This window comes from Melanerpes formicivorus, unplaced genomic scaffold (genome assembly GCF_026170545.1).
Source record: "Melanerpes formicivorus ecotype bairdi unplaced genomic scaffold, bMelFor1.0.p_v2 SCAF_2, whole genome shotgun sequence".
In the NCBI taxonomy this organism is placed as follows: domain Eukaryota; kingdom Metazoa; phylum Chordata; class Aves; order Piciformes; family Picidae; genus Melanerpes; species Melanerpes formicivorus.
This window is the reverse complement of record NW_027142354.1, coordinates 31906167-31933281: the sequence shown is the minus strand read 5'-3', so window position 1 is coordinate 31933281 and position 27115 is coordinate 31906167. Positions and strand designations below refer to the sequence as shown.

General features: G+C 39.8%; 1 protein-coding gene across 2 annotated transcripts; it reads right to left on the bottom strand.

Annotated features, from left to right (window-relative positions):
• Positions 1 to 26596, bottom strand: EXO1 (exonuclease 1). 2 transcript variants are annotated; one of them, XM_068155357.1, is made up of 14 exons: positions 26559 to 26596; positions 25800 to 25973; positions 22031 to 22150; positions 20036 to 20159; positions 19103 to 19240; positions 18688 to 18900; positions 16916 to 17103; positions 16047 to 16143; positions 14844 to 15060; positions 13334 to 13586; positions 11045 to 11525; positions 10428 to 10529; positions 4866 to 5059; positions 1 to 2298 (listed from the first exon to the last, which is right to left on the bottom strand). In XM_068155357.1, exons 2-14 carry the CDS (start codon positions 25958 to 25960, stop codon positions 2157 to 2159), a joined length of 2430 nt encoding a protein of 809 aa, XP_068011458.1. In that variant the 5' UTR covers positions 25961 to 25973; positions 26559 to 26596; the 3' UTR covers positions 1 to 2156. The 2 variants fall into 2 exon arrangements, with proteins under 2 accessions (XP_068011458.1, XP_068011460.1); XM_068155359.1 differs by lacking the exon at positions 26559 to 26596 and adding an exon at positions 26073 to 26271.
• Positions 26597 to 27115: the final 519 nt, after the last annotated feature.

The following is a 27115-nucleotide window of genomic DNA, read 5'->3' as shown; positions in this document are numbered from 1 at the left end:
AATGCTTTACAAATAAGGCCCTTTCAATTATATTTTTAATCTCCTGTTAATAAAGGAATATACAGAAAAAAGCCAAGGACACCTATTGGTGACAAAACAGTGGCAATATGGATGTTTGCATAATATTTTACTTTATTTCCTCTATTCTCTCTTCAGAGAGGCTACAGTAAAACAAGTGATGGTATTGTGGATAAATGAGCTAAAGCAGGATTTGTAAACTACAGAACCTTGCATCACATTATATGAAGAGATATTTCTAATTTAAAATGAATGTCAAAAGCCCTGCTTTTCAACAGTGAGGATTTTCTAGTGAGTGGAAGCCTGCATCACTAGCTCAATTCCTTATAGCCCATCCCATTAACATGGAGAAACAAGAGGTCTGCTCCCACAAACATACACATAACCTACTCTTGTAAGCAGCATCTTTGTAAATTAATGCAGCTGGTCACCTGGCTTCATAGATGCAATTTCTCTTAGAGAAAAAAAAAGAAAAAAAAAAGTTCTTTGTTTTTGTAATTGCAATCCAACAAAAAACAAAACCCAAACAAATCACCCACAGCCTTGCCTCTCATAGGTCAACTTCAAACTTTACATTTTTGCAAAAAGCTCAGAGATGGAGGGTAAGTATTCATCTCAGGAATGGAAAGGATACATTTCATAGATTAAGCCAGTCTTTTCTACTTTCATCTGCTGCAGAGGTACAATCTTTCCTTAAAACAACAAAGGAATAAAACTTAGACACTATCTTTACATTGATTCAAATTTTGATTTTTAAAAGTAGAAATCTGAATGCTCATTATGTTATTTCATGATAATTCAGTCATCCAAAGCAAGGACTGAATTGTTTCCCTTTTGTTAATCAGCTGTTGAAGACTGAAGCTTCAAGGACAATGATCTTTTGTATGCCTTGGTTCTGAGAACTGCTACTTTGTGTCTGTTGCTGGGACTGCCATTGTGGAAAAAGCAGGCAAAGCAGAGGAACACATCGTATTTCTTTGGAGATTATTCTATTTTTCTTTCTGCAGTCCCCAAGTTTCTCCCATCAATAGCATGACTGCATCAAACTCAAACCTACTTGTTGAGAGAACAGGTCTTACCTTACAGGGGAAAAAATACTTATCAGAGTGCTGTAAGTATAGTGAAGGTTGTTTGGAGTACTGAAGAGCAGTTTTACTCCTACTTTGGAGCTAATTAGGCTCAAGAGTAAAGAAGAGGCCCAAATAAATTATCAACTATTAAAAAAAGAGACACAAACTTGTTCTGCTGGTATTGTGCAAAGGCAAAGCCATAGCTGTTGCTGGCAACTTGGATTGCAGGTTGGCATAGGTTAAAGACTGAGTGTTCCGTCATAGAGGAAAAATACCTCCAGAAGTACCAGAGAGTACAAGGAGGTGGACACAGGGAAGTGTAATCTTGGTTATTTCATTCCCATCACGCTGCACCTCCCTATATAAAGGCAGTTCACAGTCTGTTCTCTTTTCTCCCTTCTCTCTGCTTCCCAACGCAATGGCTTATCTCTTGTGCTTTGTGGGGGAGCGTGGGCTTGCTAAGGCCTTCTGCAGCCTTGGATAATTTCTTGCTATGCAATTTTGGCCCGGGGCGGGGGGGGGGGGGGGGCAGGGTGTGGCAGTTTTACCAGGGCCAGCTGAAGCTGAGCTGGGCAGGGGGAAAAGGGGAAGATTTTGACTTAGTGATGCCCAAGCGGAGAACTGGGCTTAATTCCTTTACCCCTGAACACCTGTTGTATGTCTGTATATGTTTGTAAATAGCATTCAAATTTAACTTCCCGTTCTGGGCAAGTGTTTTTATTTCACTCCCTTAGGGGTAAAATACCTTTCTGTCCTGTTGCCTGGAGCAGCTCGTGGTTCAAGCCTAGGACACAGCTGAGATATAAAATGACCACATGCAGCTGAAAACCTTGGAAAGAAATTTACCAAAGGACTTTGAATAAGAACACAGGAATCTGAAGGGGTTTATTTCAGTCATCTTAGAACTGTGTCTTTCAACTTTCACCTTTATAAAAAAAAGATGACAAATCACTGGTCAGACAAAAATATATAGTTGGTTTTCAAAGCATCTCCTCTATATTGATGAAATATCCAGAAGAAAAATTTTGGCAATGATTAAAAACTCGTCATATTGTGCATGTATACAGCTCATTGGAATATGGCTCTCTGAACATCACTATGTTCCAGATGATTAAAATTTTTTTCTTCTGTTTCTGGAGTGAGCTGTATATTATCTTTGATTGGAGACAACGGATCTGGCTTTTTACAGGAAGGAAGTTTTTCACACTCTCTGCACACAAAAAGAAAAGACAAAACAAAACCCAAGAAAGTTATGCTATTTTATGTTTCTAAGCATAGGCCTATAATATCATACAGGTTAAAACATCTCTCAACAACCCCAAACAAAAAAAAATCTGTGATAGAAACTTTTCATTGCAATATCACTAAAACTAAACAAGTTCACTGAAAGTTATTTCAACAGTTTCAGTTATCCTGCAACAGAGTAACACCTATCAGCTATTGTCTGAAAGACTGTATGTGTGAGAGAGACATATCTCTTGATATGACTCAAAGATAAAATCACCTTTGCTGCTTGCCCAGACAATAGCTGATGTGTATTGGGCAGAGCCACTGGATACAACTCTCAGGAAGGTGCATAGATAACGATGGCTCACAAGACTGCTGCTGTCCTGGAAATGGGCAGAGGCTTATTGAAACTCTCTGGAATATATATACACCTAAAAACTGCTTAAAAGATCTGAGCAACTACTAGCTCAGGAGAATGAAAACACAGGAGAAAGAAAACACAGAAGGAAAAGACCTGGACAATGCTGCTGAGAAGGAAAACACGAAAGAAGGAAACAACCGGGGCAATGGTGCTCTGAAGAAAAATGGAGAGAATACCAGGACAGAGACATCACCATGTAACCAAGAGAAACCTTCTCTCCATGTCCTAAGTTCCGCCTGCTGCAACTCATGAAGAGGCTGCTCAGAGGACAACATCTCTTCTACAGCTAAAGCTACAGCACCCTTCCTCTACAGACTCAAACTGTCTTGGGGGGTGAGGGGTGCGGTAATATAATTCCTTTCCTCTTGTCTCTCTCTCCCTCTCTATTTTCTCTTTCTCCCCTTCTAAACCATCCACTTTATTTGTGTAATAAATAGTCTAGCTGTTGATATCTTGGCCTCCTTTGAGCCTCTAATTTCATAACACGGGAATATTCAAAAGAACTGAGTCTCTTAAGGAGACAGTATGTACCCCATCCTATGTTGGGTAGTACGCGCTTTCTTTAAGTCTTGTGAAATAAATAACTGTAGCTTCCTGTATCTACTACAAGTCTTGACATGATGGCAGAACAAATTAATGTCCCACATGATTTATTTGCCATTAGACAACAAAATTCTTAAGGCATAAGGCTAATTCAGAACTATTTTAAATTACAAAACAAAACCAGAATAACTCAGAGCTAAGCAAGTCCTGGCAGTGAGGAAAACCTTTTGGGGAAATAAATTAAGAAAAGAATCCCCTAGAACCTAAAAGAGAAATACCTTATTTACATAGAAATAAGTTATATATAGAAAAAGATATACCCTCACTGTACACTCAGAAGTTACAGACTAGCCAAAACTTGACAGATAAAAATATGTTAGGGGCCAAGTCTTGTGAACATTAGCAGAGAAAAGGAATGGCATGCCTTCTAGGCTCACCATCCTATTTGCCTGTATACTGATAAATCAAACTATATGAATTTTATCCCTGTTTAGGACCCTGGTCAGACATTCCTAATAAGGCATAAAGCAATATATGCACAAACACTTCTTTGAAACTCATTCTTAACCTGCATCAGAAAGATAACAAAAAGATTTCTAAAAATATTAATACTGTGGGTAATATGTTTGCAACAGAAATCAGTTGTATGTTTATAATAGCTTACCACAAAGCCCTAAGTTACTAAAATATATTTACCTGAGTTAACCTATGCTGACTCCCATTTTTATTTAGTGGAAAAATAATACCTACTGTCCTAATCTCAATTTGTTTCTGATTAAAGTAAAAATTATTTATTCAAAGTTGAGACTATTTCAATCTGGGAAAGCTTTGCCACCAGGAATTTCTACCTGAGCCTATAGGAACAGTATAAGGTTTGTTTTGGTTTTTTTGGGGGGGAGGTTTTTTCCAGTTGCTTGGCTGCTTTTTTTTTTAAGTGCTGGGGTTTTCTGTTTGGTTGGTTTTGTTTGATTTGTGTTGGGGGTTTTGGTTTGTTTTTTTCTTTTTTAAATAATCATATTCCCTCAAGTTCAAACCTTGAAGATATTTGCAGAAACTTCAAACAAGCACAAGGGAAAACAGCATTTATAATGCATAAAAACATCTTTTTCAATCAGAGACCTCAGGTAAAAGGAATATTCCTTCAATTCACCATCATCTTGAAAGCAGAACAGTTTTGACAATCAGCCATCTGAAAACGTGGGAGGCACTTGGATGGTAACAATCTTGTATTCACTTTTGGTAACTTTTATGCAGCTTTTGGACTTAGACTAAGGAACATCCTTTATTATTTGAGGTCAAATGGTAATAATTTTCATGTAAACTATGTTAAACTAAATGCACGACTTCAATAAATGAATTTTAGCTAAGAGTTTTTCATGGTTAGAATGAAAAAAGTAATTAGGAGAGGATACTTACAACAAGTTCAGTTGTATCAAGATTAAGAAGTTCAAAATTGCATGTAGAAAATGTCTATCTTAAGCTGTTATCTTTACTGAATTGTGTGAAGATGTGGAAAGTCTGTTTTGAAAATTGTTTCTTCGAAAAGAGTATGAAGAGTTCTAATGAAAGCACTGACAGCAGCCTACCTTCTAAACTGGAAGTTTTTCCGGAGATCACTAATGGTGGTTTGCAGTCCCATCTGATTTTCAGCATCACAGTGATTTCTCTTCTGCGCAAGTGACTGTTTCCTGCTTAGTCCACTTACTTTAGCTGGTATCAATGGTTTCAGCTTTGTTACACTAGGTGACCGTGTATAACTGGATTTATGTAAACCAGGAACCTGTGAGATTTTAATAGTAGAGCATGAATGGTTAAAAACCACAATGTGCAAGCAACAGATATTATGCTTATAATATTCAAAGCTTACAATAAAAAATAAAAGAATTTTCCATTGTGTTGAGATAATATAGTATAGTCTGAATTGCCACAAGAAGATATTCAGACAGCTTCTACAATCTGAAAATGGCTTCTTAAACTCATTAGACACAAAGCAGCTGTAAGAACTGGCAAACCAGTTTTCACAGGTCTTTGTGTTCTAAGAGGTTGCAAACAGTTCTTTTGAATGCAGTTTTTAAAGTCTATTCAATATTTTTTTTCCTCATCTGCTTACATGAGAGCACCACAAAAGCTATTCAATAACAACTTTATAACTTTTAGAGAAGCCACACTTTGATATCACTATGCGATATCTATGGCTCCATTTTTCATGAAACCTAAGCAGAGTACAGGTATCAGTTTATCCTGAGGATCACTAGAACTCTAGTTGTACCATTTTATCCAGTTTCTATACCTGGAACTCAAAACAGCAGTGCTTGGCCAAAATATATATTTCAAATGCAACTAGTCTTAAGTTTCAGAGAACGATAGAATCATTTAGGTTGGAAAAGACCTTCAAAATCATTGAGTCCACCCATTAATTTTACTCTGAGTCCACCACTAAGCCATATTCCCAAGCATCGCATCTACGCAGCTTTTAAACACATCCAGGGATGGTGACTCGACCACCTCCCTGGGGAGCCTGTTCCAATGCCTGACAAATTTTTCAGTGAAATTTATTTTCTAATGTCCAGCCTGGTACAGCTAGATGCCATTCCCTCTTGTCCTATCACTAGTTAATTGGGAGAAGGGATCAGCATGGAGAACAGGGATTTGATTCAAGACAGCCAGCATGGCTTTACCAGGGGCAAATCCTGCCTGACCAATCTGGAGTTCTGTAAGGCCTTTGACATGGTCTCCCAAAGATTCTACTCTCCAAGATGGAGAGATATGGCTTTGATGAGTAAACTGTTCAGTGGATAAGAAAGTGGCTGGATGAACACCACCACCCTCTGTGACCAACGGCTCAAAGTCTGGATGGAGAGCAGTGACAAGTGGTGTCCCTCAGGAGTCTGTACTCAGACCTGCGCTGTTTAATATTTTTAATCAATGATAGACAGTGGGATCAAGTGCACCATCAGCAAGTTTGCAGAAGACACCAAGCTGACTGGTGCTGTGGATAAGCCAGAGGGACAGAAGGACCTAGAAAGGCTGGAGAGGTGGAACAAGGAGAATCTCATGAGGATCAACAAAGCCAAATGCAGGGTCCTGCACTTGAGTCAGAACAATCCTCACTATCAATACAGGCTTGAGGAGGAGGTGATAGAAAGCAGCCCTGAGGAAAAGGACTTGGGGGTGCTGGTGGATAGGGAGCCGGACAAAGGCCTGCAGTGATAACACAAGGGGCAATGGTTTTCAACTGGAGAAGAGTACATTCAGACTGGATGTTAGGAAAAAAGTTCTGTACAATGAGGGTGGTTGAGCACTGGAACAGGTTGCCCAGAGAGATGGTTCAGGCCCCATCCCTGGAGATATTCAAGGTGAAACTTGATAAGGCTCTGGGCAATCTGATCTAGTTTGGGATATCCCTGCTCACTGCAGGAGCATTGGACTATATGGTCTTCAGAGGTCCCTTCTAACCTGGATGATTCTATGACAATGTTTACCCTACAACAACCGCCCTTCTAATTGATATTTGAAAACATCAGTTAGAAGAAAAATACATTCCTTCATTATATAATCTCTTTTACATATTCACCACCCCCCATTAAAAAAACAAAACAAAACAAAACCCCTGTGCACCTCATTCACAATTCACTTCTCAGTTTCCAAGCACCAAATGTGTTTTTTCACATTTACATACTTATAAGTAAATTAAACTCATTCTGACATGACACAATTAGTATAATTAGGTGTGATATCATATTTCACATTCTCATCCCTAAACATTATCTCTTCTATTGATGTAATTTTTCTGGAGTCATTATCAGGCTCACTGTCTGATAGCTCCTCACATGTCAGTTCCTTCCAAAACAACATTTCATTTTTTCATCCACCCACTGCACACACTAGTTTTATTGAAACAGTATTGTTTCTACGTGAATAGACTAAGTCCATCTTAGAATTCAAAATAAAATTGATAAAAAACCCATAAAGTTTAAAATGTAGGCTAAAAAAAGAAAGGATATTATGAATAATAAAAATAAAATTCCAGAATTCCTGTAGAATAGAATAAACCAGGTTGGAAGAGACCTTCAAGATCATCGTGTCCAACCTATCAACTAATCCAACCCACCTAATCAACTAACTCATGCAACCAAGCACCCTATCAAGTCTCTTCCTGAACACCTCCAATGATGGTGACGACACCACCTCCCTGGGCAGCCCATTCCAATAGGCAATCACTCTCTCTGTGTAGAACTTCTTCCTAACCTCCAGCCTAAACCTCCCCTGGCACAGCCTGAGACTGTGTCCTCTTGTTCTGGTGCTGGCTGCCTGGGAGAAGAGACCAACATTCACCTGTCTACAATCTCAGACATTCTTCAACAGACAAGAAGTTGCTCATAGTCCTACATTTCTTTGTAGAACTGAGTTACATCAGTTAAAATTAATACAGAAGTAGGCAAAGCTGCATAATGAATACCCACTAAGAAACTTAAAACCAGATAGCTCTTTTCCCTTCTGTCAGGAACCAGAACAAGAAGACACAGTCTCAAGCTGCATGAGGGGAGGTTTAGGCAGGATATTAGGAAGAAATTTTTCATAGAAAGAGTGATTGGCCATTGGAATGGGCTGCCCAGGGAGACGGTGGAGTCACCATCACTGGAGGTGTTTAGGAAGACACTGGATGAGGTGCTCAGTGCCATGGTTTAGTCGATTAAATAGTGTTGGATGATAGGTTGGATTCGATGACCTCAAAGGTCTCTTCCAACATGGTTTATCCTATCCTACTCCATCACAGAAGAAAAACCTACAAGATCCTAGAGAGCTCATTATCTGACAGGGATCTGTTAGAGAAAAGCTTCTATTAGTTTTGATATTAGAATTGACTAGATAGTCACTTTAGTTTGGATTGGAACCAATTCCCCAGATCACCTCCTCCAGTTACTAAATTACTCTACAGGTCAGCTATGTTATTCAGTTCACCAAAATCAGAATAATTTGTTTTAAGTGATTGACCGACAGTCCAGGTGGGCATGAGTTCCAATGATTGACTTTTTGGTTGTATAAAGTCAGTTTTCAGCCAGGTGAGTTTTATGGTCCAACTCATTGTAAGTATTATTACCAGAATATAAAAGAAGCAGAACAAATGCATGGCCAAGGAAATAATTAAGGAAAAAAACTCCTATTAGCCACTTGCCTTAAATACTGTTCTCATGGATTTTTCAGCAGATTCCTATTGTCTGAAAAGCATCAAGCATTCCGAAAATTTGTTTATATATGATACTTATATTATGTCAGTACTTCCATACTGCACATTCCCCAATATTTAGTAGATTCATTCTCCCAGTACAGCTTTAAAGTGAGTAAAACATGAAGCAAAATATAATACATTCTTAAAACCAAAGCAGTACAATTTTGAATTCCAGTATAGCTTCATTTAATTGCTCTGTCTTATTGAGAAGGGGGTAGAATGTTAATTTATTTAGAAAGCATTAATTTTGGTAATCAGGTGGTCCAGAATAAAATTCCAATTCACCACATAGGTTACTAACAACCACAAGATGTCACTATTATGCAAAATACACACAATATTCTTGTTCAGCAGAGAAGCTTGTGATTTTGAGTCTTATCTACAAGAAAGCCAACAGTAAGAAGCTGAAACTGTCTTCCTTTGATTTATGAATCTTTTGGCCAATTTTAATGGCAATGCCTAAGGATTTAAAGCACTTTTAGCTGTTCAGGTCTTACAGGTTTTATAAACTAGACAAATGAGTAAAGTTCTCTAAAATTTGGCCACGGCAATCCCATGCAGAGCTATAGGCTGGGGTCGGAGTGGCTGGAGAGCTCCCAAACAGAGAGGGACCTGGGGGTACTGATCGACAGCTGCCTGAATATGAGCCAGCAGTGTGCCCAGGTGGCCAAGAAGGCCAATAGCATCCTGGCCTGCATCAGAAGTAGTGTGGCCAGCAGGAGCAGGGAAATCATTGTGCCCCTGTACTCTGCATTGGTTAGGCTGCACCTTGAGTACTGTGTCCAGTTCTGGGCCCCTCAGTTTAAGAAGGACATCGAAACACTTGAGCGTGTCCAGAGAAGGGCAACAAGGCTGGTGAGAGGCCTTGAGCACAAGCCCTATGAGGAGAGACTGAGGGAGCTGGGATTGTTTAGCCTGGAGAAGAGGAGGCTCAGGGGTGACCTCATTGCTGAAAGGTGGTTGTAGCCAGGAAGGGGTTGCTCTCTTCTCCCAGGCAACCAGTACCAGAACAAGGGGACACAGTCTCAAGGTGCGCCAGGGGAGGTTTGGACTCGAGGTGAGGAGAAAGTTCTTCACCGAGCGAGTCATTCGTCATTGGAATGGACTGCCCAGGGAGGTGGTGGAGTCACCGTCCCTGGAGGCGTTCAAGAGGGGATTGGACGTGGCACTTGGTGCCGTGGTCTAGTCATGAGGTCTGTGTTGATAGGCTGGACTCATTGATCCTTGAGGTCTCTTCCAACGTTAGTTATATTATGAAAATATCAAAGATAAGGGACATAAGTTTGTTCTTAGATACCCAACAAATCACATAGCAGTGAAATTATGAGTGCTCAACTCATACTGAAACAACTGAAATGCTTGCTCTGAAGGAAAATTGATTGTCCTTCCATAAAGATTCATTAGTGGCTAACACGGATTTTAACTAAAACAATTAAACAAGAATGGTTGACTAAAGCCTTTCCAGATGTTAGAATTTTAAATTTTAACATACCTTTCCTAGTTAAAGAGGAAAGAATGCTAAACTGGTAGATGTATCAAGACAAGCAATGAAACAAGGCTGTATCTTGTGACTGTATCTGAATTATGAACACGACTGCAATTTGTATCATAAAACCTATGCATTTAGCATACCTAAGGAAAATTAAGAAGTGGGTTTTTTGGTATAAAATAAGATGCCAAGCTAAGGAAAAGTGCTCAAAATCCTCAAACAAAGTTGCAGCTATGATATCAGTCATTGGTGGACTGGTTATATTTCATCTTAAATCTGATATAGATGAACCAGAACACAGTTTTCTCGTGCCAACACAAGCATTGCTTAAAGATTGTTTCATTAAGATTTCTGGAATGAACTAGTAGAAAGCACAAACTGATTTGTGGAGCTTAGTAGTGCTCATAATAAATTTAAGAGAATCCTTACCTTGGTCTTTATGATTGTGTTTTTTCTGTCAAATTGAATAGCAGATAATACTGGAGATCGAGTCTCTTGGTCATCAGCCACTTTTGAACTGGAGTCAGATTCCTTCATCAAGAGAAAATTCATAAATTCATTTGCATTTAAAGCAGGGTGGTGGTGTTGTTCTGGTTTGGTGGAGTGTTTCTGTTTTGGTTTTGTTCTGTGGACTGGGGATTTCGGGCCGGGGGACAGGCCTGTTTGTTTTGCCCTCCCCCATGTGCAAAGCTAACAACTTATACAAAAACTTGGGGTTTTTGTCAGCAAGCCACACTATGGTGACATACACTCTCTGAAAGGCCTTTTTCAGAGTAACAAAAGCCAAGGCAAAATGCTAAACTACATAGGGTTTTTTTTTTAATCACTGTAGGGACAGCAATGGAAAGACCAGACAGACGAAAGCCAAAGAACAAACTTGATTTCATGTAGTAAATCAACCCCTTCGACACAACTATGTAAAACATTGACGAAGTTTGTTAGCACAAGCTGTCTGCAGGGTATCATCTAGGAGAAGACTTTGTAGACTAATTCTTTTTATGATTTAAAGTGATAGCAAATGTTGAAACAATGTCTAATTTTCTTACTTGTGCATAGGAGTTGTATTTAGACACTTCTTCTATTTCTGAAGACTCCAAATTGTGTTCTGGCAGCTCACAAGACTTTTGAGACTCTGATAACTGTTCCAGTTCTGTTAGGGAGGAGGATTCTTCCTCCATTTCACCACACACCACTTCACTCTCTGTCTGTACCCCATTAACCTGATCTTCCTGGTATGCAATGCAATTGCTGCTCTGTTGGTGAAACTGCTGTGAAAATACAGTACGAGACAGGCACGGATTTCCCGGTTTACTTGTGAAGCTGCTAAACCATTGGAAGCAGTTTTTCTGCATTTCTCCAGGAGGTGTAAAGGTCGCACTTGTTGATTTTTCAGTTTCTGAAAAGTGAGAAGCATCTTCTGTTACATCTTTTACTTTTTGTTCCTGGCAAACCTGCTCAGCATCTTGAGTCAGATCACTGTCATCTTTCTTTGCTCTATTGTCAAACACTGTATCGTTGCAGAAAAACCTAGGAAAAAAAAAAAGAAAATTAAAAAGAGGTGAAGGCAAATGAATATGACACCTCCACAATCCAGTAATTGTTTCTATCCATCAATTTTATTTTTGGAGTGCACTTACAGACACAAATTGTTTTGACATTGGGAAAATTTTCTTAGTCCCCCCAGGGAGATATTTAACAGCCAACAGTAAAAAAGAGAAGCGGGGGGAGAAGGTATCTGTAAAACATGTCATTCATTGACTGAAACTGTAACAAGGTTCTTCATCTGAAAAAGAGAAACATCTAGGAATGCTACAAAGAATATATTCAACAATCATAAAGCCAAACAGCAGAGAAACACTTCAGTACCTCTCATTAAGGAGACTGGAACATAACTATAGACTCATACAATGGTTTGGGTCAGTACAATCTCCCTGCAGTAAGCAAGGACATCTTTAACTGTATCAGGTTGCTCAGAGCCCCATCCAACCCGACTGTGAATGTTTCCAGGAATGGGATCCACTCTGTGGGCAACCTGAGGCATTTCACCATCCTCATAAAAAAAAAAATAGTCTTCCTTATATCTACTACAAATCTCCCCTTTTAATTTAATTACCCCTTATCCTGTTGCAACAAGCCTTGCTAAAAAGTCTGTCCCCATCTTTCTTTCAGGAATCCTTTAAGGATTGAAATGCCACAATAAAGTCTTCCCAGAGCCCTTGCTTCCCCAGGCTGAACAACCCCAATTCTCTCAACCTTTCTTCACAGGAGAGGTGTTCCATCCCCCTGATCATATCTGTGGCCCTCCTCTAGACCCACTTCAAAAGGTTCACATCTTTATTGTGCTGAGGACTCCAGAGTTGCACATAGTACTCTAGGTGAAGTCTCATCAGTGCAGGCTAGAGTAGAATCACCTCCCTCAACCTGATGGTCATGCTTCTTTTAATGCAGCCCATGATACAATTGGTCTATATCTAATATATATAGTAATAATATAGTATATAGCAAATATATAGTTCTTTCCCATGCTATAGAAGCAGCTCCTAAGAGTAAGTACAAGTAAGAGCTTTATAAGAAACTGAGCACTGTTTTAAGAAAGTTACAATCATTGACACCTCTTAATTTTTGATACAACATAATAAAAACTTTCAGTTTAGGAGAGCACATCAGTAAAGCACATCAGTATTAAGACTATACTGTAAAATTACATTGCTCAAAAATATACAAGATATTTAAGAGGAAATACACACATTAAGAGACATAATTATGATAATGTTTTGTGAAACCAATTCAAGTAGCTGTGGTCAAATGGGACCAAACCACCCCTAACACATAGCCAATTTAAAACCTAACAAACCCAAAGTCCCTCTTCTCAAAATGCTGGTGCAGAGATCAGGAGCACTGACTGAATGGCATGGGATCAGAACAGGTATTTATGATTCAGTAAAGTCAAAACAAAAACAAAAGTGAAACTTACCCTGTCAACATGTCACTATATTCACTCACTTCAATATTTGTCACAAAGCAGCTATTTTATTTTTTGAGATATGTCATATGACCTTCACCCAGAGAAAACCCAATTCCTAATTAATTTTGATACCCAGAGACTAGACTGCAGTGAACAGCCTTTCATTTATTTGTCTCACACAGGTGACATACCTAGTACAAAGAGTTCTTCATGCCAGCTCAGGGCTACACGTGCACGAATACAGTTGCATAAAAAAAAAAAACAAAAAAGTGAGGCAGCATTTTTCTCATTTTCAATATTTGGGTTACTTCAGCAACAGTGACTGCAAATATTATCTTGATACTTACTGAAACATGTGTTGCATGCCTACCTGCTTTTTGTTCCTGGAACAATTACAGCATCCTTCTCTTTGTTCTTCCTTTGTAGAAAGGTAGCAAATTTATTTCTAATGCTGGGACAGGAGTCAGAGCTTTCTTGGATGACAGAATTCCCAGAAGAATCAAGGCTTTGTATTGCAGAGACACTCTTTTGTACCTGATTATCATGAACACTCTCCTTGAACTTTTTTGTTTTTGAAAATGAATATTGGGTCAACAGATCTCCATCTGAGATTTCTTCAATATCTAAAAACAATTTAAGCATCACTGTAAAAATCATGTTCTAGAATTAACCAGGTATGAGAGAATTAAGCACTATGTATTTACAGACTTAGAATAGAATAAACCAGGTTGGAAGAGACCTTCAAGATCACCACGTCCAACCTATCATCCACCCCACCTAATCAACTAACCCATGTAACCAAGCACCCTATCAAGTCTCCTCCTGAACACCTGTAATGATGGCGACCCCACCACCTCCCCAGGCAGCCTATTCCAATGGGCAATCACTCTCTCTGTGTAGAACTTCTTCCTAACCTCCAGCCTAAACCTCCCCTGGTGCAGCTTAACTGTTAGTAAGGTCTGGTAGGAACATGCTTCACATTGCAGTTTAGAAGTCTTTTACACAGTTATTTTCCAGTACATAGACTTAAAAGTAACTTTCTATGGAAAGGTAGATGGAGTGAAGACAGAACAGATGAAGTTTGGTTGGTTTGTTTTTGTTGTGTAGTTTTATTTCGTTATTTGTTTGGAAGGTTTGGGGTCTACTACAACACTTTGAAAGCAAAACTGAAGTTAACTTAAAGGCAAGTCACTAAACTACAAATTTTGATACACCAGGGATTACAAAGATATCAGGAGTAACAAGATCAAAAAAGGAGACCTAGTAGCAACGCAAAAGCAAAGACAGCACAGGAAAACAACATATCAGATAAAGCACAACTGGATCAAAGAAGTGCTCCTTCTATTATAAACCCACAGCTGGTTTCAGCAGGTATAGGTTAGATGGTAAAGATGTCAAGATGGCACAGATTTACTAGAGGAAGTAAAAACACTGGAGTACAGAATACCCTTGACAAGGGGATACAGACACTAGGGTGTTAGAAGAGTACAGAAAACATTCTTTCAATTTCCTGTCTGGCCAAGTAAAAACCCTAGGAAAAATAAGTTATTCTCATTTCTTCAAAAACTATTATAATATGAAAATTAAAACAAACAAAAAAATAACCCAAATGGTATTAAACATGAAAACCTAAAATTGAAACAAAAAAAGTTTTATAGCAAATTAAAGAAAGTTATAATCAAGTGCTACTTAAAGCTTGCCACCACCCTTAATCGTTACATAGGCATTATTATGGCTCATCAGTCTCACAGCTTTTTGAAAACAGAATATAGACAGAGTTAGGCCTCTAAAAATCTTGTGCCATCAAGTCTAAGATAAAATTCTTTCTTTCTCCACAGCATTCTATTGTTAGTCATATACTTATTATAATAAAAACATACCACTTCTTGGCCTTTTTTCCAAGAGTTCTTTGCCGGAAACTTTTAGCCCTTTAATACTAATTATCTTCTCCATGCCTTTGGTTGTTGGTTTCTCTGTCAAATGCATTTTATGAGGAACAATATTTGCATTAAGGCCAGGCTTGTAGTCTCTGCTCCAAATGCTATTTGCATGATTAGCATGTCTGTCATTCCAGCCACAACTTCTCTGCTGCACAGGCTACAGGGGGGAAAAAAAAAGAAAAAAAATTAAAACAAGACTTATAATTTTGCCTTCTACATACAACTTGCTGAGTTAGCATACAAAGTCATTTTGATATTTGTATGTGGGAACCCAGGGATTAGCTAACAGGATGTTTAGACGGCCTTCATGTCTGTGTGGGGCAAGACATGTTTTACCCTGAACCATGCAAGAAAGGATGGGAATAAAAGATAACGAAGTGCTGCATCCTTGAAGTGGCTAGGAAAGACAACTGGGAGAAAAGAACCTGTTAAAATAAAGATAAAATGGTGGGCTTTACAGGGATAGGCTGTGGGAATGTGGAACTGTACAATCCACAAACACCTTAAGAAATAGCCACCAGCTCTGCAGAGAGGGGTCACTTGGCCCGTGTTGCAGCCATGGTCTCTCCTCACAGACTGGTCTGTCAGTTTGTATTTTAGCTCACCACAGTGGAACCGTCTGGATTAGGACCACTGTATTTTTCACAATTCTCACAAACACCACCACATCTGTACAATTAGTGACATACTCTACTGAAGTATTTTCTTTTTTTGTTCCCACATGTCTCCTACTTTTGATACTAATTCTTTTTGTGCTGCCATGACAGTATGGCACAAGTGACTAACTGCTTGTCTCAATTTTATTTCTGTCCAGAAAACCTAACCTGGGAAAACACTTTCCTCAGAATTATATATGCAGATGAAATCTCCTTGAGAGCTTTCTGAATCATTTATTTCTGTCAACAGGATTAAGGACTTATTTCATAAGTCTAAAAGGAAAACAAGCACTGAAGTTAGATGTCATGAAAAGTACGATCTTTACCAGTACAAAGAATGAGAAATGTGTGGGAGCATACAGTTTCTGCAACAGCAGAATAGCTTTACCTGGTAAGTCAGTTGCACAAAACATTCAATCATATTTTCCTATGAATATTCAGACCCATGTCAAATTCTCAACATGTAACTTTAAAACAAAGATCTTACCTGTGCAGTGTCAGGGTTATAATTGTCAATTTGTTCCATTGTATCAATATCAATGTTGCCAACAGCAATTTGAAAAGCAGCACTATCCCCAAAATGTCTGTTATCATTATATTAAAGGAAAATATCCACATATTACATTAAATTTCAATAAATATGGCATGGAATTTAGACTAGCTATTAGCCTTTCTTTGTCCTAGAAAGCACTGCTAGAATATTAACCAACAGCATAGCTCAATCTGAAGCAAGAGCAATTATAATATAACTGCAGTGCTTGGCAAATCACAAAAGTCATCACTTAGAAAGTTAACATATTTCCAGAAATTATGAAGGAGAATAGCATAGACTAGGTGGCTTTGAGAACATACAAAGCTAGTAACTACTTCAACAGCTCCCTCTTTTTACATTTTCCTAATCTTCTGTGATGAAATTATGATACATGAGTGTGGCAAAATACTACTGGTTCTATGGGAAGAGGACAGGAAATGCTTAGATAGGGAATGACACAAACTACAAGAATTAAACAAGCAGAAATTACACATTTAACACGGATAGAAATTAATAATAGCCATAAAACAATTACAACAGTTTAAATATAACCTGTATTTAGCAAGTTGTTCTCTACAATGAAAGACAAATCAGTAGATTTTGCCCCAATTAATATGTCACTGATAGGTCACTCAGTTGCCCCCTGCACTTCAAAAATTAACTAAAAGCAGAGCAAAAGAGAAAAGAAGGAAGAAAAAAAAGGAAGAAACACTTTCTAAGACTGCAGTAAAGTGAGGGTTTAGTGAACTGCAGAGATGCAAGGAAAATGCTAAACATATCACAAATGAAAAAGTATGACACTGCTGTTTCACCACAAAGGATACCGTCCTGCATAATTTAGTGTTTCTGGATCAATATCATCCCCATATGGATTCAGAGGAACTAATTTTCTGTTGACAGGGTCAAAAACTAACTGATAAAGGAACGTATTATTGGCTCGTGTAAAACCTTGTATGTATTCTTCTGGTACGGTTATATTCATCTTCAAGTATTGCCCCATTTTCTTAATAACCTGTTAAAAAATAGTTTAAAAATGCTTAAATGCTTAATTTAAACAGGCTACCCAGGTTAAATACATTCCAGTTATTATGTATCTCTGCTTGTAACGAAACATAGAATGGGTATCTTGTTACAACAAGCAGATTTGGCTTTAAGAGGGGAAGGAAAACAGAAGTTGTATACATTATTTTCCCACTCTCAAATTGTTTACAATAACATAAATAGCATAATCCAACTCATTATAAATACTTTTTGTCCAATAAATACAGAGCACCTCCTTATGGTATATTACTTAAACCTAATGTGCATCCAATAATCAAAACACTTCATCAATACTTCTTAGGATAGTAAACAAACACTTAGATTTCCTCTTCCCCCTCCATTAATCATCAAAAAGGAGTGCTTATTAATCTGGTAGCTGCTTTTATATATTTCTAATGCACCACTCTAGAAGAGGTTTCTAGTAATTCATTTTCCATTATCACAAAACCCAGACTGCGCTCTTTTGAAAATCAAGTTTATCATACTGCTAGAGGCAGGAGCTTCTCCTTTCCAAATAAAATACCAGCTGTGTTACAGCCATACATTCTAAATACAAGGAAATGTACTCATCTCATTAACAAGAGTTGGAACAGTCAGACCACTTTTTTTTCTTTCAAGTCACTCATGACTTCCCAACACTACTAGAAAACAGCAGTGGTGAATTACGAAAAATTATTAAGTGCAAACTATTTCAAATTATTAAATCTTGACATTTTGCTCAAAAAAGGTACATTGAAGAAGATCATGGTTCATACAGAGAAAGCTCAAAGTTCTCTTTTCACTTCCATGAAAGCCAACCAAACCAGTTGCTTTGTCTGCTTTACAAAATATTTTCAAACTAAAAAAAATCATAGTTCTTTGTGTACAGTATGAGGGGGAAAAACAACAACCAACCACAAAACCTAGCAAAAACAACACCACCACACATTAAAGTATGAGTAACTTAAGAAAGAAAACAACACAGTAAGTTAATTAGACTGGATATTTAAAACCTTTGCTGAATTGGATCTACCTGCCTCCAGGACAGCCACACAAGGTATTTTTCTTATTAACTCTAAAATATCATCTTCTCCCTTACTATCTACACAGAAGTTATTCGCTATCTTAGCCTCTGCATTTTCTAATACTATATTTGTTCTTTTCTCACACATCAGATGAGAAATATACCTCATCTTATTTTGTTTTACACCATACCAAACTTTTCTTCTGTAATAACTAATCTGCAAAAGCAGAACAAAGAACAGGTAATGAGGTTTAAAAAAAAAAAACCAAAGCCTTACAAAAAAGTAAGTCACTACTCAAATATAATATCCCCCTTAAGAATTAGAACAATTCTTACTTTACTTTGGTGCATTTAATAAAATTTATAACAGCTTCAACACCTGAGTAAGTTTAGCTCAGTATCTTTCTAAAGCACAGGAGAAAAACAATTCTTTTCGCATTCTCCTCAAAATGGAGGAGCTCAAAAACCTCTCCTAGTTTCAATTCAGCATTCATTTCCTATATACTATACAGGTCCCCAACAAGCCAACAAATAAAACAAAACCAAGTTTACCTTTATAATATCTGGATTGCTGGCTAATTTCAGTAACTTGCATGCTTTAACTAACCCAATTCCATGAATTGATGAGAGGTAGTCACAACCAGAAAGAATACACATATAGCGGAATTTCTCTTCTGTAAATACATTTCCAAGCTGCTTGCAGTTCCCTAGTCGGGCTTGATCTATCTCTAATCCATTTCCAAATTTGTCAATTTTCAGAAACACCTGGAAAATTAAAAAAATAATTTATACCCAAATAAGTTAAGTTTGTTCCACTTGCTGGAAACAAATATTGAGTGCTACTGTCATATCTTCTGTTTCCTCCTTTTACCGTAGAAGAGTAAATACGTACATCAAACATAAAAGCAGAGTTTGTAGTTGCTGAATATCAGTGAGAGGTAAAGGCTATCAGTATTATCTTCCATACCTTTTTACATCCAAAAGCTAAAAGATCAGAGTCTTCTGTAATTATAGCTTGAACCATACCAGTCTTGTTAAGATAAGCCAGCTGAGCATCAGCTTCATAAGGAGCAACAATACAGTCAACTCCCCGGGCTCGTGCAGCCTGTACATAAATAGGAAGCATACAAGTACTTGGCATCAATTTTCAGTAATTACATTAAGACATCCATGAACATAAGAATCTCTACTAATTTAAAAAAAAAAAAAGTGATTTTTTAAAATCTCACAGCCATCCCTTCCATTAGAGCCCAATATTTCATATTAAAAAAAAAAAAGTATTAAAAAATAATCAAATATCAAGTATTTGATCAAGACTAGTTTACAGATACAACCTTTTCTGTGTTGGCCTGTAACACTGAGCTCCCAGCATCTGACCACAGGTGCCAGCTTCAAACTCATGCAAGTTCTATTTTGGACAAAGGGAAACAGTACTAGACTTAGGTAATACTACTTCAATAATGGTTCTAGTAGTAGAATATTCTAGCAGTTGTAGTAAAAAGCTCCTAGAAATGTTTTTTAAGCAGCCAAAATGTTTCATGTAGTCTATCCTCAGGAATTTACTAAGGCAACCAAAAAAACCCAAAATTTAAAAGTAGTGTTTAGGTTTTGTGCAGCAGAAGTAAAATTGTATTAAAAGCTAGTTTGTAGCAGTATTTCAGTTGACACAGTAGCATTATTTACACAACTGGGCAATAATAAACTCCAAGTTGAAGTTTATTAATTGTGCCTAGAAATCCAATGTGTGCAGGACAACTAGAAACTTATGAGGGGATTATATTTCTCTCACCTACCCAGAAGGGTTAGTAATGTAGCCATACAAATGCAGAGCAAGACATGCTATTTACTGTATAGATTTGGTTTTCCCAATCTGCCAGTATCAATATCATTGACAACTTACTTTAATAACTTCACGAGCCATAACGTGGGTAACATTTACACTGCGCCCAAAACATTCCCTAGCTTCTGACAGTTTCCCTTCCTGTAACAACTGTTTCCCCTTCAGAAGGCTGGCTTGACGCTTCCTGAAAGAGAAAGAAACATATCCAACAATCTCTAACTATTTTTCACTTAAAAGAACAAGTAGTGAAAAGGACTATGACAGATTGGGGGGGGGGGGGAGAATTATTCTGCAGATGAACACTTTCCAAATCTGTTTAACTGCCTAATTTTTTAAAATACAAGAATGACCAAGCCATTATGCTGGTGAATGGTGCCACATCCAGCTGGAGGCCAGTCACCAGTGGCGTCCCCCAGGGATCAGTACTGGGCCACATCCTCTTTAATATCTTCATTGATGATCTGGATGAGGGGATTGAGATGGGAGCAGATGTTGGTCAGTTAGAGGGTAGAAAGGCTCTGCAGAGGGACCTCAACCAACTGGACAGAGACCAACGGGATGGCATTCAACAAATCCAAGTGCCAGGTGCTGCACTTTGGCCACAGCAACCCCATGCAGAGCTACAGTCTGGGGTCGGAGTGGCTGGAGAGCTCCCAAACAGAGAGGGACCTGGGGGTGCTGATTGACAGCTGCCTGAATATGAGCCAGCAGTGTGCCCAGGTGGCCAAGAGGGCCAATAGCATCCTGGCCTGCATTAGGAATACTGTGGCCAGCAGGAGCAGGGAAGTCATTGTGCCCCTGTACTCTGCATTGGTTAGGCTGCACCTTGAGCACTGTGTCCAGTTCTGGGCCCCTCAGTTTAGGAAGGAAATCAAGACACTTGAATGCGTCCAGAGAAGGGCAAGAAGGCTGGTGAGAGGCCTTGAACACAAGCCCTATAAGGAGAGGCTGAGGGAGCTGGGATTGTTTAGCCTAGAGAAGAGGAGGCTCAGGGGTGACCTCATTGCTCTCTACAACTACCTGAAAGGTGGTTGTAGCCAGGAAGGGGTTGGTCTCTTCTCTCTAGCAACCAGCACCAGAACAAGAGGACACAGTCTCAAGCTGCACCCAGGGGAAGTTTAGGCTCAATGTGAGGAGAAAGTTCTTCACCGAGCGAGTCATTCGTCATTGGAATGGGCTGCCCAGGGAGGTGGTGGAGTCACCATCCCTGGAAGTGTTCAAGAGGGGATTGCATGTGGCACTCAGTGCCATGGTCTAGTCATGAGGTCTGTGGTGACAGGTTGGACTCGATCTTTGAGGTCTCTTCCAACCTTGGTGATACTGTGATAATACTGACAATGATGATTAGATTGGGATGTTAAAATTTATAATGGTTTCTCAGAAAAGAGTAACAACTCAGGAATTGAAAGCAGTAGTGTAAATGCGATGCACCCATGCTCAGGCTGCAGTAAAATAGATTTAATGGAATTTGGGAGTATCTGATATTAGATACCTATTGGTTTAGAGGGCAGAAGGCATAATTTACTTTGTTTCAAATATCAGAAATTAGTCACCCCATGATGAAGGAGCCACATGTTCCATGAGAATTTATGCACTAGTGAAAAATTCTCACTGCTTCAGTGAGAAAGCTCATTATATAGGGACCTGAATCCAAACCTGAAATAAGTTTATTTTATTATTTGTAGAGAAATAGGAAGAGGGTGGTGTTATTTTTAACTAAAAGCATACTGGAAAGAATTATTTTTGTCCAAAGGTCACAAAGTTGGGTGAACTGAATAGCCTTTAATATATTACAGGAACTAATGCTCAGAGAATTACTTCCTTCCTCTATAAAAGTGTTTTCATTTCTAAAGTACATTGCAATTTTTGGAACAAAACCTCTAAGAAGAAATTTGGATGATTTAAATATTTAAAGTAAATGAAATAACGCTGCATTGCAAGAAAGTTTACCAAAGATTACTTCCAAGCTGAAGCTTGAGGTTTTTCAACTTGGAAAATTAATCATAACGTGAAACATACTGTTTTGCTTGCAAGCCAATACAGTTCAGTACTTACTCTCGTCGGGCCTTTTCCACTTCCTTCTTAGAAGGTAGGGTGCATCCATCAAACACCAAAATTGGTTTAATTCCAAATGAGAGGAGCATATCAACAAGTCTCATACAGAAAGCTACATAACTGCATTGACAATAATAAAAGTAAGAAAAGGAGATATTCTTTATTGTTAGGCACAAGTCTATTGCATATTTGCTGTTTGCAGAAAACAAGAACTGTAAATTTAGGACTATTGTTTGCGGACCTTAACAGGCCACATATTTCCCCAACATCATCAAAACAATGAGAACACCTGAATGCTCTTTTGAAGAAGAGAACTCCACTTCCAGCTCAGAACTAGACTGACAGTGCTCTCTACTTCTACACAAAATAAGAATCCAAATTCAATTCTATTTGTTTTGCTACATTAGAATTCGACACTGCCAAAAATGTTACAAGTTAAAAATGTATCATCTTTTTAATTTTGGCAACCCGGTTCATAACGGCCAGGGAAACAGGATGAAGACAAGCCCAGAACACTACTGGAAGGTTTGTGTAAGGCAGACTAAATGCATTTTTGCAAAGTTGGAGGAGTGATGGGGCATTAAACCATTGTGAAACTATTCACTCTTCACTCCAGATGGAGGATACTTGCTATGGACTGAAAGTACACAGAACTAAATTCTAATAGCTGCTGTAAGTGCATTTACAACAATACTTAACAGAAAAAAAACAAAATCAAGTTTATGCATTCTTTTTATTTTAAGGACGCTGTTTAAAACAGCAAGAGCAAGATTTCCAGCAGGGGGCAGGAAGGGGAGGGAGAGCGGGGCTTTGGAGTCTAAGGGTAAGAGCACAGAAGAAACTGCAAAACATAACCTAAAAAATAACTAATTTTTTGAATGAATGGAGTGAATACTACTATTGTTTCACAGCACCACAATTCAGATGAATTTTAAAGCACAAAACTGTACACTAGAGTGTCAATCCAAGATCAGCAATCATTGGTGCATGGAAACAAGATTTGATCATAGAATATCCATGCAGCTAAATTCAACCATTCCAAAGTTTCCTCTGACTATTGTTTCTTTTGCCAATTTCTTTCTCAGATGAAGTGTACCCTATTCTCAGGGGTCTAAGGGATCTCCACTACCTTCAAAGTGGAATTGGATTAAATTCTAGTTCTTAATACCAACAGAAACAAGTGTTAAGGATTTGAACCCATTTGTAAGTGATCAACTTTTTCTTGCCTCCAATCACATATTTAATAGCTTTACTTCTGAAAAGATAAAGATTGAACATAGTTTTAAATGGATATTAATCTAAAACAAGATCTCAACAGTTTTCCAGAGATGGGAAATAATTTATGCAAATCTAATCTAAGCTCCAAAACTGAACTTGATATATGACAAATTCTGTTCATTTCCTTCCTCAGAAATGTAAACATGTACAAACCCCATGTTTAATTCTGAAAGCTACTCTTAATAAAAATATATTGTGTTAAGCAATAAAACTTGCATCTTATTCAGAGCACAACACATCTATCAGAATTCCTCAGAATTGCTACATTTGTCACAGCACTATTTACACACTATCACTTCATACAAATAAGGTTCCTGAAAATAATACATAATTTTAAACAGATGAAGAGGTGACATGTCCAGTGACTGCAAGAAGGGAAATATCATACCCAATGTTTAAAAAGATAGAAAACAGGACCCTGGAAATTACCAACCTCACTTATGTGCCTGGGGAGATCTTTGAGGAAGGTCTCCTTCTCAAAGGTCCGCCTCTACTCTGCTCTGGTGAAACCCCACCTGGAGTACTGCATCCAATTCTGGAGCCCCTATTACAAGAAGGACCTGGATGTGCTGAAACATGTCCAGAGAAGGGCCACGAGAATGATTAGAGGGCTGGAGCACCTCTCTTGAGGACATACTGACTTAGGACTATTCAGTCTGGAGAAGACAAGGCTTCAAGGAAACCTTATTGTGGCCTTCCAATATCTTAAGGGGGCCTACAAGGAAGCTGGTGAGGGACTTTTTACAGTGTCAGGTAATGATAGGACTAGGGGGAATGGAACAAAACTAGAAATGGGTAGATTCAGATTGGATGTTAGGAAGAAGTTCTTCACCATGAAGGTAGTGAGACACTGGAACAGGTTGCCCGGGGAGGTGGCAGAAGACTCATCCCTACAGGTTTTTAAGGCCAGTCTAGATGGGGCTGTGAGCAACCTGATCTAGTAAGAGGTGTCCCTGCCCATGGCAGAGGGTTTGGAAGTAGATGATCCTTGAGGTCTCTTCTAACCCTAACATTTCTAGGATTCCATGCTAAAGCACATGAAGGGCACAAAGGTGATTTGAGACAGCTAGCATGGCTTCATCAATGTCAAACCCTGCCTCATCAACACAGTGGCTTCCTGCAGTGGAGTGACTACATCAGTGGACAAAGGAAGGGCAATGGTTGTCATCTTTCTGGACTTCTGTAAAGCCTTTGACACAGCCCTGTATCCAGATGAAGACAAGTGGTGTCACTCAGGGGTCTGTACTGGGACCAGTGCTGTTCAATATCTTCATCAATGATACAGACCGCGAGATTGAACGCACCCTCAGAAAGTTTGCTGGTGATAACAAGATGCATAGTGCAATTGACAAGACTAAGGGATGGGATGTCATCCAGAGGGATCTAGACATGCTAGAGAAGTGAACTCAGGAGACCCTCATAAGGAGCAAAAAGGCAAAGTGCCAGGTCCTGCACCTGAGTCTGGACAATCCTCATTTTCAATACAGCCTGGGAGACGATGAAATTAAGAGAAGCACTACCAAAAAGGACTTGAGGGTATTAGTGGACAAAAAGCTGGATATGAGCCAGCAACGTGCACTTGCAACCCAGAAGGCAAATCATATGCTGCACTCCATCAAAAGAAGCATGGCTAGCAGATAAAGGGAGTCGATTCTGCCACTCTGCTCTGTCAAAACCTCACTTGGAGTATTGTCCAGATCTGGTGTTCTAAACACAGGAAGGACATTGACCTACTGGAGCAGGTCCAGATGAGGGCCACAAAGATGATGAGAGGGCTGAAGCACCTCTCTCACAAAGACAGGCTGGGAGAGCTGGGGTTGTTCAGCCTAGAGAAGGCTCCAGGGAAACCTTATATGTACATTTCAATATCGGTGGAAGGAAGGTGGGGGAAGGACTGTTTAGAATTGCATGTAGCAACAGGACAAGGGAAAATAGTTTTCATCTAGAGCAGGATAGCTTTAGGTTAGTCATAAAAAGTAAGTTCCTCACAATGAGGGTAGTGAAATACTGGAACAGGCTTCACAGAAATAAGTCTGAGGCTCGATTCCTGGAGACATTCAAGGTCAGACTTGATGGGGCCCTGAGCAACCTGATTTGCTTAAAGATGTCCCTGCACCCTGCAGGGGGTTGGGCGAGATGACCTTCGAGGGCCTCTTCCAGTCCAACGCATTCTATGGCTCAATGAATTGCATCTACAGAATTTCACCTGAGAAACTGAATTACACTGAAAGTGAGGCATGCTGGAACTCACTTAATTGCTGGTGTTTTCAGAGAAAATATGTCAGATTTCCCCCCACCCTCCAATATATACACCAATATTTATTTTTGGAAAGCTATTTACTTATAGTCAACATTTCCATTTTCTAAAAGTACAATTCGGAAGCAACAGTAATAGGTGAAACTGCTTAAACTTAACTTTTAATTCATAAATGCGAAGCTAACAAAACTTTAACGGGCAAAAGAGGTGAGACCGAAACGCAAACTAACTTACACATCCGTTGGCTCTCCTCGGGCCAGCTTTTCAGCACAAGCATAAGCGCCTTTGTGCAGCCAACAGTAGGTGTCCACAGCTACTGTCTGCCCTTTGTATTTCTTCACGTGGCTGGGCTCAGCAGCTTCTTTGATAAATTGAAGCAGGCCCTGAATCCCCATGTTGTTGCTTAAACTGCAGCCGGGAAAACGAGAAGCGTGAGCGTAAGGCTCGAGCCTCGATCTTTGCACAAGGAAAGTCAGCACAGGTTGCAGACTGGGCACGGGACTGTACCAGAGACACAAGGAGCTCCTCGAAGTGCCACCATACACCCTGACCAGCCGAAGCTCCTTTCCGCCGCCCGAAGAGGTGCACAATGTTTAAGCCAGGGTGGGGATGGGGCTGCCCAGTGCCGGCAGGCACGCAAGCAGCTATGGGCCAGTAGGACCTGTGCAGGCGTTCCCACGCCGGGGTAAGGAGAGGGTACAAGGGGCTCCACACACAGCCGCCCCCCCCCCCCCCCGCCACGCTTCAGCCAGGGGCCGGAGGAATCTCAGCGATGCTTCCCGCGCCGCCCTTCACGGTCTGCCCTCCAGTGGCACATGCGTACGGACACGGGGAACAGTACCCTCTCAGCGGCGACAGGGGTTAAGACAGCTCTCCAGTCATGGCGCCAGCAGCGCCTGTGCCTCGGTGCGGGCCGCCACAGTCCCGGAACGAGGCTGAGACTCAACCACCGCGATCGCCGGCCAACCGCCGCGGAACGGCGTGCGCCCGTACCTGGCAAGGAGAGGAAAGAAGGCCTGCACGCCGGCCACCGCCACCACCCGCTCCGCTCCGCTCCGCTCCAGCTGCGGCGCGTGGCGGCCGCCCGGGTCTTTCAAGCAGCGCGCGCTCAGGGCACTGTCCCCGCCCCCGAGGGTGACTATGAGTTCCAGCATGCCCCGCGCGGGCCCCAGAGCCGTGTGGGCGCGAGCCCCGCCCCCGGCAGGCGGACTCCGCCCCGCCCCAGATAAAGCGGCTCGGGGAAGGTAGTCGCCGGGTTTGGGGATTCGTGGAGCTTTCGCTCCAAATTGAGCTTGAAAGAAAAGGATTAAAGGGCAGGATGTTTGTAGGTCCGCCATAGGTGCTGCGAAAGGGTGAACTGTGAAATTTACTGCTACCAAAGACAGTGCAGTTAATTCAAGCGTCTATAAAAATATCTCATACACTGAAGTAAGATTCAGTTTGCAATGTTGAGTCCGCACATCCCGTGCGCAAATAAATTTTTCTGTCTCTCGATAGAGCGTTGAATAATGGGAAAATACTGCTTCCTTACATTGGGACTAATACATTTG

Excerpts from the sequence above, each read along its gene's own strand:
- EXO1 (XM_068155357.1), bottom strand. The coding sequence starts at position 25,960 with ATGGGGATTCAGGGCCTGCTTCAATTTATCAAAGAAGCTGCTGAGCCC. Across the intron at positions 17,104-18,687 it reads GCAATCCAGATATTATAAAG|GTTATTAAGAAAATGGGGCA; the intron begins GTAAACTTGGTT and ends ATTTTTTAACAG. Across the intron at positions 5,060-10,427 it reads ACACAATCATAAAGACCAAG|GTTCCTGGTTTACATAAATC; the intron begins GTAAGGATTCTC and ends AAAATCTCACAG.